The sequence below is a fragment of the Empidonax traillii genome, unplaced genomic scaffold (assembly GCF_003031625.1).
Source record: "Empidonax traillii isolate 1590-97213 ecotype Southwest subspecies unplaced genomic scaffold, ASM303162v1 scaffold673:size468873, whole genome shotgun sequence".
In the NCBI taxonomy this organism is placed as follows: domain Eukaryota; kingdom Metazoa; phylum Chordata; class Aves; order Passeriformes; family Tyrannidae; genus Empidonax; species Empidonax traillii.
This window is the reverse complement of record NW_020955866.1, coordinates 110,381-121,086: the sequence shown is the minus strand read 5'-3', so window position 1 is coordinate 121,086 and position 10,706 is coordinate 110,381. Positions and strand designations below refer to the sequence as shown.

The 10,706-nt window shown below is 40.9% G+C and overlaps 1 protein-coding gene across 4 annotated transcripts in view; it reads left to right on the top strand.

The window, feature by feature from the left end:
• ZBTB24 (zinc finger and BTB domain containing 24) overlaps positions 1-8,662 on the top strand; it is an 11,795-nt gene extending 3,133 nt beyond the window's left edge. The window contains exons 2-7 of one of the 4 annotated variants that reach the window (XM_027899510.1): positions 2,433-3,437; positions 3,878-4,045; positions 4,205-4,288; positions 4,958-5,041; positions 7,086-7,167; positions 7,653-8,662. In XM_027899510.1, coding sequence (XP_027755311.1) covers positions 2,459-3,437; positions 3,878-4,045; positions 4,205-4,288; positions 4,958-5,041; positions 7,086-7,167; positions 7,653-8,463 — 2,208 coding nt within the window. In that variant the 5' untranslated portion in view covers positions 2,433-2,458 and the 3' untranslated portion in view covers positions 8,464-8,662. Of the gene's footprint in view, positions 1-2,432; positions 3,438-3,877; positions 4,046-4,204; positions 4,289-4,878; positions 5,042-7,085; positions 7,168-7,652 lie in introns of those variants that run through there. The other 3 variants (XR_003572991.1, XR_003572992.1, XR_003572990.1) reach the window with 3 other exon arrangements.
• Positions 8,663-10,706: the final 2,044 nt, after the last annotated feature.

Here is a 10,706-nt window from a genome sequence, read left to right as displayed (position 1 = left end):
GAAATTGTTAGGAGCTTTTAGGAAAGGCAGGCGGGTGTTTCGGATTTTGCGGTCAAAACATGAATGGTGTCACCTCCTGATTCGACGCCAAAGTTTTTGATGTGATCGAATGTCCAATAAACCATTCCAGTTTCTTGCCTCCCCTGGGATCGCTTAGTTATTGACTCGCTACAGTCGAAAGCCATAAAATACCCACTACCCTATCTGACACGTGTGGGTGTCAGGGTATGCCTGCAGGCAGGGTTGGCAGCAGCTCTCTGGGAGTTCTTGGAATGCACGGGAAGGCAGAGTTGTATCTCACCTGCAGCTGTGCCTTGAGGTGTTCCAGCAACAAACATCAGCCTCACATCCTCCAGAAATTAAAGCTCCCAGATAAAACAATTTGACTCCACCATGAACTATTTGGTAGATGATTTGGGCTAAAGAATCAGTTTTTCACCACTGCAGTAGCATTTAGGTATCATCTGTAGGTAGTGTTATTCATGCAGCATTTGTTCAGGTGATGGAAACTGCTGCACTCCCTAAATACAAATGTGCAAATTTATTTGTGCTTGATATGACTCTTGTATAAATTAAGATGTCAAGTATATAATCTGTTTTATCTTTGACTCAGCTGAGCCTTACAAATTGGACATTTTGGGCACATATCTTCCATAATAACATTTGGTGGATTCTTCTGAAATTTGTGGAATTTTTTTGTTTGTTATTAATTTTTGCAAATTTACAATTCTTAGCAAGTCAAATTGATAGTTAATAATTACCATAATCAACCCTATTTTAGACAAGACTGCTTTAAAATGCTGCTGTTTTTCTGCTTTTATTGCCTACCTCTGTAGGCTGAGGCTGAAGCTTAGTAGGCAGAGTGTTATGAAAAAGAAACTTTTAGAATGACATAAGTGGGTAGAAGAAGTCATGAAGTTTTGCCATACCGATACGAGTGAAGTTTTATCATCAGTAACAGGATTTCGTAGCCTTATCCCTGAATAATCTGCAATGATGAAACTGCAGTTGACCTTTTTTGTTTCCAGTGTGGTGGGTTGACACTGGCTAGATGCCAGGTGCCCACTACAGCCACTCCATCACTCCTGTCCCGAGCTGGACCAGGGACAGAGAATATAATGAAAAGCTCATGGGTCAAGATAAGGACAGGGAGAGATGAGTCAGCAATTACCATCACAGGCTAAACAGACTTGAGTTGGAGAAATCAGTTTATTGAGTGAAATCAATGAAATCAGACCAAGATAATGAAAAATAAAACCAAGTCTTAAAACAGGTCACCCCACTCCTCCCTTCTTTCCAGGCTTTTCTCTGCTTTGTCCCCCTCCAGTGGTGCAAGGGGATGGGGAATGGGGGCTGTGGTCAGTTCATCACACATTGTCTCTGCCACTGCTTCCTCTGCAATGAGAGGACTCCTCATATTCTCCCTCTGCTCCAGCATGTCTTCCCACAGCAGACAGTCTTCCACAAACTTCTGCAAAGTGAGTCCTTCCCACAGGCTACAGTTCTTCACAAACTTCTCCAGTGTGGGTCTCTTCCATGGGTGCAGTCCTTTAGGAGCAGGCTGCTCCAGTGTGGGTCCCCCACAAGGTCACAAGCCCTGCCAGGAAATCTCCTCCAGTGTGGGCTTCTCTCTCCAAAGGACCACAGATCCTGTCAGGAGCCTGCTCCGATACAGCTTCCCAAATGGTCCCAGCCTGCTTTGGTGTGGGGTTTTCCATGGGCTGCAGCGGGACAGTCTGCTTCACCATGATGTGCACCACAGGCTGCAGGGGAACCTCTGCTCCAGCACCTGGAACACCTCCTCCTCCTCCTCCTCCTTCACTGACCTTGGTGTCTGCAGGGCTGTTTCTCACTCCTCTCTCTAACTCAGTTGTGGGGGTATTTTTCACCCTTCTTAAATCTGTTATCCCAGAGGCATTACCACTGTTTCTGATGAGCTCAGCCTTGGCCAGCAGCAAGTCCGTCCTGGATCCAGGTAGTGAAGTCTCTGTAGGACATGGAAGAAGCTTTTAACAGCTCACAAAAGCCACCCCTGTAGCTGCCCCAGTAACAAAACCTTGCCATGCGAACCCAGTACTCTACTAAGAAGCCATGAACAAACAATTCTTTTTGTCTGATTATTTTAGTTAGGAAAGGAGATTTCAGAACGGGGCGCAATTTTTTTAGATAATAGAGTTCTCAGTACATCAGAGATAAACAAATGATAGGCAGTGATTCTGATCAAAGAAACTGTGTGTAGCCGTTTCATAGGATTTAAAAACAATTTCTGAAGAAAATTTGTGTCAGCAATAGTGTTGATTTTTCAAAAGTTCGGAGGATTCAGAATTGCTTCAGAAACTCTTGAACTCTTACTAGTAAAACAGATTATATTTGGTGTCTTGTAATGCAGATTGCTAAAATAAGTCTTTATTAAAGCTATTCTGTTTTTGTAGGCACCTCCTTTGTATTCATAATTAAAATGGCAAAAGCATCTCCTGATGGTTCTGAGAAACTGGTCATCATCCACTCCAAAGCTCACAAAGATATCATTCTAGCTAATTTTGAAGAACAGAGGAAAAAGGATTTTCTTTGCGACATTACTTTGATAGTGGAGAATGTGCAATTCAGAGCCCATAAAGCCTTGCTGGCTGCCAGCAGTGAATACTTCTCGATGATGTTTGTAAATGAGGGTGAAATAGGACAGTCGGTTTACATGTTGGAGGGAATGGTTGCAGACATCTTTGGAGTTCTGCTGGAATTCATCTACACTGGTTGCCTCTGTGCCAGTGAGAAAAGCACAGAACAAATCCTGGCTACTGCACAGCTGCTGAAAGTTACTGACTTGGTATGGGTCTGTACAGACTACCTGGCCAGCTGTAGCCCAGGTAATGCATTGCCAGCTCCAGCTAACAGTGGAGCCTCTGTAGCTGTTGTTGCAAGTGACAACAAAAATGAAGACCCACCAAAGCGAAAACGAGGGCGACCAAGGAAAATCAAGGTTGTCCAAGAAGAAGAAGAAGAATTGGGAGCAAATTCTGCCGAAGATGTGCAGCTGAGAGAGAACAACTCCATGCAAAATAAGCAGAATTTTGTGAAACAAGATACTGCAGCAGAAGAAGCAGTTGCCAGTGAACAGGCTTCAGTGAGGAAAGATGGAGAAGAAGCTGAACCTGCGTGTGGCTCAGAGGCTGCCATTGATCTCTCAGCTGAGAAAGATGAAAACTATGATCCCAAATCTGAGGGAATACAGAGTACTCAAAGCCGTTACAGCAAACGCAGAATAAGGAGATCAGTCAAACTAAAGGATTATAAGCTTCTCGGGGATGAAGATGAAAAAGGACTGGCAAAGAGAACCGATGGAAAAAGAAAACGTGCGGGTTCTGAAGCTCGCTGTAAAGACTGTGGCAAAGTATTTAAGTATAATCACTTCTTAGCTATTCACCAGCGAAGTCATACAGGTAGGCATTAAAAGGCTGCTGTTTTTGGATTAGGATTTCATGATGGTGCTAAATGCGAGCAAGTTGTTGAAATGTTGTCTGTTTTCTAAAGCAAGAGCTATCCAAAATAGTATGCTGATCCAAATTATGGTGTGTCTCCTGTGTTCGCTGCGTTATTCTTGCCAGCAGATCTCAGTGCCTTTATTTTTCATCTTGATTGCAGTTTAGTTAATTTGCTTTTTAAAGACTGAATTATATGGCAGTAGTTAAAGAATTATTATCTGAATTCAGAATTATAATCTGAATTATTGTTATTTGAAGCTTGTCTCTTAATTCTTCTCACCACTGCTCAGGAGTAATTTTTTTGTAGCTACTGCATTGTAATGCATCTCACTGTCAGCTTAGAATATCCAGTGAGAAATGATGCATCTATACCTAAAAATGTCACCTTTTACTTTCAGGAGAGCGTCCTTTTAAGTGCAGTGAGTGTGGCAAAGGCTTTTCCCAGAAGCATTCTCTTCAGGTCCATGAGCGAATGCACACTGGGGAACGGCCATACACGTGCACCGTCTGCAGTAAGGCTCTGACAACAAAGCATTCTCTTCTGGAGCACATGAGCTTACATACAGGTAAATAGTTCAAGGCAAATGTAGTCTCTTTGCTCCAAGAATTTGCCTTTCTGGAAAAAAGGTATTTCTGCTCTGTCTCGTGTGTGCTGGCTTATGTATTTATTTTCTTCCACTTGCTTTGGACGTGGCTTACTTTTTAATAAGTGATTTTCTTTGCAGGGCAGAAGGCTTTCACATGCGATCAGTGTGGGAAATACTTCAGCCAAAAGAGACAGCTCAAGAGCCACTATCGAGTACACACAGGTATAACAAATTTGGGTTGAGGAGCTGGCTTACAGTCCATGCTGATTTGTCTTCCCAAAGATTGACTAAGGCTGAAACTTCTTCCTCAGTGATGTATTTAGTGTCTGATGTGTCACATCTTGATATAACAGTGGATGGGGGAAAAAGATAAACGGTTAGTGTAAAAAAATCATTAATTGAGAAGGCCTCTTACAATGATTAAAATTTAGTTATGCTGTATTTGACATAAAACTGTATTATTTTAGCCCTGCTGTCCATGCTGCATCGAAATTAAGAATTATATAAATAATTGTGTCAGCTGCCTGGTGTGCAAATTGCCTTGTAGTTGTCCACTGCTTTGGACTAGTAATGGCAAACAAGCTTTAGGAAGTGTCCTCCTCACTTCTGGAGCAGGTTGGAGATGAAGTTACACACACAGGAAGTGGTGGAGAAAATCAGAATTTACAAAGCTTCAGGAGCAGTTGTCAGTCCTCTCTTTTCCCATGGTAATATTTAATAGAGAAACAGGAGTGTGACAGTTAAGACAGGGAGGAGGCAGTGAATCACCTTTTGTTTTATCTCTATATTATATCAAAGTGGTTATTTTACAGGAAAGTGCTTTAACAAAGATCACTGAAGAGATACAGGGGATCACTTATGCACTGACACTTTTTTTATTGTTGCGACAAGGCCGTTCACTGCCGGAATGTAACCAGTGTCGTCGCAAATTCATGGATGCAGCTCAGTTAAAGAAACATCTAAGAACACATACAGGTAATGTTGTTCCTTGTCTTTTGTGGGTTTTGTGGTTTGTTTTTTCTTGAAGTTACATAGGCAAAACCGTGTTGGGCAAATGACAGTTGTTTCTGTGGAACTTGTGCTCTACTTGCACTTTATGAAGCCTGTATTGCTAATGAAGAGATTTGACGTCAAGAATGCAGGAGCACAAAAAAGCTTGTTTTACAGCAGCAGAAGCAGTGCCTATTACAGGAAGAGGGATTATCCTCCATTTTTACAAAGCCTACTGCAGAAAATGCTAGTTAGCTCTCCTATGATAAAATCCTAGTTTGGGAATTCAGTTTGTCCGGAGAGTTGTTTTCAGCATCTATGGGGCTTTCATTAAGCTAATTAGTAACAGAAAGTGTATGTCCTAAATGAGTTGGGCACCCCTGTCTGTGAGGGATGGGTGCTTATGAAAAGGGCTGTGACTAGAAAAATAATTATTTCCATTTACCTTTTTATTGCACTATAATAAACTGGATATTGAGAGGAGGTGGGCTGGGAGGAAGTGTGTCAGAAGGTATTTTAAAAGTTTTAGAGGGCAAGGTGGTAGTGAATGACTGGAGAACAGATAAAAATGTTGATCTACCTGCTTGTAATAACAAGGCATAAACTTCTTAAAATAGTTTTCTTTGAAGGGTAAGTCCATAAGGTGATGTGCGAATAATTTTGTCTTTTAAAATAACTGTAAACAGTGGCAATTGTTTCCTCCCAAAATCAAATTATTCTTTCCCATGTTGTCTGCAGTTGTAACACGTAACTCAGTCTCCAGCATACTATTGACACACACACAGCAGTTTTGCAGCTGAAGGTGATAAAGCTCTCTAAATGTAGTGGGAAAGGAGTTTAGTGTGGGAAATGAGAAGAAGAAGGATAATCACAAAGGAAGTTGCAAAAACAGATGAAGCTGAATTCTAGCAGGAACTCGCTTGCAAAATATTTCGCTTCCAGAAAAGACAGGCGAGATACCAGTCTTAATTATGCAGAAATAATAATTGATCTGTCCCATCTCAGAAGCAAAAAGTAAAATTCCAAGGCATTTTGGGGACAGGTGTTAACACTGATATGCCTGTTCTGCTTTGGCAGCAGTGCCATAATAATACAGTCTACGTGGGAAGTTACTCCTGTTTTCAGTAATAGGCTGGGACTAGAGGACTAGAGGTCCCTTCTGACAAGTGTTTCTTCTTGTCTCATCCTTTATTCCTGCCCTCCAAAGCCATATGAAGGCAGGTAAGCATTGCAGTTTTATGCTAAATGTGAAGCTTCCTTGGAAACTGGCTGCTGTCAAATCCCTGGGTTTAGTGTGCTCTGATGGTATGAATTACCGCAGTGGTGATCTGGATTCTGATGTCTGGTGTCTTAAAGAACCTCAACACAATCCCAGGGATTTGTTATGGTGTAAATCAGGATTTGCTTTGGTTGGGTAGTATCTGTTTCTTGTGAACCTTCCTATAATTTAATTGGCCTTTCTGCTTCCACTCAATTAAACACAAAAATTCCAAATGTAGTAAAAAAAACCCCAAACAAATAAACAAACAAAAAACCCAAAACAAACTGGTGTTCTCAGAATATCATAGGCCCAGTGTGATGGAGCCTTAGAGAAAGCCAGCCAACTTGTTAAGATAACGGATTCACTTTCCAGCTGTGGAAATTCAGGCTTACTCATCTGCATGGTGCTGCATGTGATCCTGGCATTAATGCCTACTGGTTCAGGGCCATCCTTTCTCAAAACATTTCTGTTCCATGTGGAACAACCACATCTGTGTCACAGGTACAGCTTTTGGTTGCTCTGAGGGCTTGGATCACCTAATTCTTTATCTTCAAAGGGGAGAAATGCCAGAGGTGTACATTTAAAATGCTATACCCTCATTTTGACTAAGTGAGTTAATTCAGCTTTGGACATCTGTCCTGATCCATGTCAGAAATGTGAGGAACTGTCAGTGCTCACTTGATACTGTGTATGGTAAAATATAAAATGTTTTCAATATATTGATGAGAAGTGCTCTATTAAAAGTGATGTCACATTTCTTTTTGATAGGTGAGAAGCCCTTCACTTGTGAGATTTGTGGCAAATCATTTACAGCTAAAAGTTCACTTCAGACTCACATTAGAATTCACAGGTAGAGTATGTCTAATTTTCATTACATTCTTTAAAAATGTAACTTCTAATCTGATAACCTGTATATAGTGCTTGTTCGATTATAGAATGGTCAGAACTTGTTTGCATTTTGGGTGGATGGGTAAAGACTAAAATTTGTGCTTAATCTATGTAAGGAAATAAGAGGCAATTGAAAGTACCGAACTGCTAAATATTCGTGTGCCAGGACACTGTAAGAGTGTCCTTTGGTGTTTTGTGTCTGTTCAATGACAGCGTACTTACTGCCATATTAGTTATGTGAAAATTTTACTGTGAATTTTTGTGCGACAGCGGAACAGTAGGCACAGTGTAACAAGGTTATTGGAGCATTGTCCCGTCACTCTGTGATCTATCATGTCTCATTAATAGCGTTAGTTGTCTTTTACCCTTGTCAGTGTGATGCAAGTTTCAGAAAGCAACACTGTCTAAGTGAATGTTTTAATGAGATCAAATTTTCTCCTTTTGCAGAGGAGAAAAGCCATATTCTTGTGGTATATGTGGAAAATCCTTCTCTGATTCCAGTGCTAAGAGAAGACACTGTATCTTACACACAGGCAAGAAGCCTTTCTCCTGTCCAGAATGCAGTTTGCAGTTTGCTCGTCTGGACAACCTGAAGTCTCACTTGAAAATTCACAGCAAGGAAAAGCAGTTTCAGGAAGCCAGCGCTGCCCGGAGCACCAACACTCACCCAGAAGTGAGAAACATACTGCAGCTGCAGCAGTACCAACTTGCCACCTCTGGAGGGCAGGAAATTCAACTGCTGGTTACAGATGCCGTGCACAACATCAACTTCGTGCCTAGCCATAATCAAGGCATTAGTATTGTCACTGCAGAAGACGCCCCAAACATGACAACAGAGCAGGCCGCGAACCTCACGCTGCTTGCGCAGCCACCACAGCAGCTGCAAAACTTGCTGCTTTCAGCTCAGCAGGAGCAACCAGAACAAATCCAAAGTATCAGTATGATGGCAAACCAAATAGAGGCTGCCCAGCCTGAACAAATGCATGTAATCACTCTTTCCAAGGAAGCACTAGAACATCTCCATGCTCATCAAGGACAAAATGAACAAATCCACTTAGCAGGATCTTCACATCCAGCTCAGCGTGTGCAGCTGGCTCAGGAATCAAGTCAACGGCCTCACTCTAGCCAGGATACAGTTTCTTCCCATCAAATCAGTGAAGAACAGAATCAAAGTGTGCATGTTTCTGAATCCCATCAGCAGTCTCTGTCAGTAAATGAGTCATCTTGTGAGCATCCTACCCAAGGACAGGCTTTCTGAAACACATGTTTGCCATCAGACAGCTAGGCCATAGCATGCTTTTCATCCAGACAGGGATTACATGTACTGTTGTTATTTTTCTGCAGCGTAATCTATCTGAGGATGCATTTCTTGGTGATTTTAGATGGGTGACTCAGTTTTCTTAACCTTATTTATATTTAGACTTTTTTCATTTTTCCTCACAAATGATTAATGTGGGGTTTTGTGCCTGATACACATCCATGCCTACTGAGGAGATATTTGGCTCCTTATTTCCATTTCTCTGTGACTCTCCAGAGAAGTGCACCTTGCTGGTAGAAGAACAGTGTTTAAGACATCTGTGGGTCAGAAAGTACCACTGACAATGTCAACATTACCTGAGCTACTGTCAATCTTATGATAACCAGTACTTTTTGCAAAGCTAACACCATATGTCTTATGTTTAATGAGCTTTCCCTTTGCAGGTTAATGTATAATTTTCTATGTGATCATTCCCTGAAGTGCATTATGATTTACTGGCTACCAAATTCGTTTGGTTTGGGTTGAAACTGTTGCAGCCTTTAACTGGCCCTGGCTCTTCCCTTCTGTTCACTGTATGCTGTACAGTTGTATTGCTCCTCAGAAATGCTTAAGCCATTGCATTTGAATAGTGGCAGTGGGTTGTGGTGGTTACACTGGAGAACTGAAAAGCCCTAATTCTGCTCTGTTCGTTCTGCCGCCCAGTCTCTGTGCGACTGGGGGCAAGGTAGTTGACCTCTGTGCCTTATTTCATCGTCTGTTAAGTGGGGATAGTGTTCACACACTTCGCCAAGCACTTTGAAGAGCTATTGATGTTGAAGGCACTGTCTACTGAAGTGCAAAATTCTCCTCCTGACAGGATTCTGTCTAAGCTTAGGAGCCAGTGCATATTTAAAGCGTTATTTTTTGTACTTTTGAGAGAAGAATGTAATCATACTTTATAATATGTGTGAAGACTGGTAATTGTTTATGTGAGAACTTAAAACAACGAAGAGCATCACTTCAGAGCTTACTGAGCTACATAAATTGGGCACATCGCCTAAAGTTGGACAGCTATTTTGTTGACTAAATTACATGTATACAGACGGTTTTCAATGACTGGCTGCTAACAAAAAAGATTTGACATCTTAATAAAATGTCTTGCCAAAATACTTGCTTTGTGTTTCTAAGTTTGGCTTTTGGTAACATCTCAGATAGTGGACTGGTGTGTTAAAATCCAGATAAAATGCCACTATTACTTAAAACAACATGCTCAGTTTTCACTTCAACTTTAAAATACTTGTGATTTACACTGAGGTTTTATGTTATAACAAAGGAAAAATCTAAAAATTAAGGTGAATATAAAAGCAAAATTATCCAGATTTTGGATAGTATTCCTCGTTCAAGTCTAAACTACTTGGCCGGCTCCTGACTGCATGCTGCAGAAGTTTGGGTAAGTATCTCCATTTTTTCAAAGTACTAGATCACTTTTATGATAAAAGGTAGTAAGTGAGAAGAAATAAACAAATAAATAAATAAACCCATCTCAAAACAAAACTCTGTTTCCTCTCAGAATGGAGAAATAAAATTTGCGTACTTCCTGCTACCAAAGCAATCCAGCATATTCTGCAGTCCTACTTGAGAAGCTTGAAGTCTTGATGCTGTAAGAACACATTACTAAATACATTAAAGCCTTTACAACATCTGTGAAAATCTCACTGATTAACTGTATAAGTTTACAGTAAATATTCTGTCAGTTTCATCCTAACAGATTCTGGTTTTATCTAAAACACTGTACCGTGCAGCCAAAACATTGTCAGGTTATAAGTTTACAGGAGCTTGCACTGAATTCATTCTCTGCAGTATATTTATGAATCCTTAATTGCTTAAAAACCGGTTACAACTGTTCAGTTGTGGGTTTTTTGTTGGGTTTTTTTTTTGAACTTTATTTTGTTCATTATGCAGTTATCCTTGCAGGATTCAGTTCAATGCTACAGTTACGCATGAGACGCTACCACACAGTGACTTCTCAATGCTTTCCCTGTAACAAAAACTGAAGTTTTGTGTTTGGAATTTTTTATGTTTTTCTACGAATTGCCAGTGAAGAAACGAGCAACTATGAATAGCACAGCAGTGACTAATCTTGCACCCTGCATTGCTTAAGCTGTCAGCACATATTGTAACTTGCACTCGAGAAGCTGGCGTGGCCTCTCATATCACAAATGTTGCTTTTTGGACACCATTTGCTTCCCTTCTAGTGAATGCAT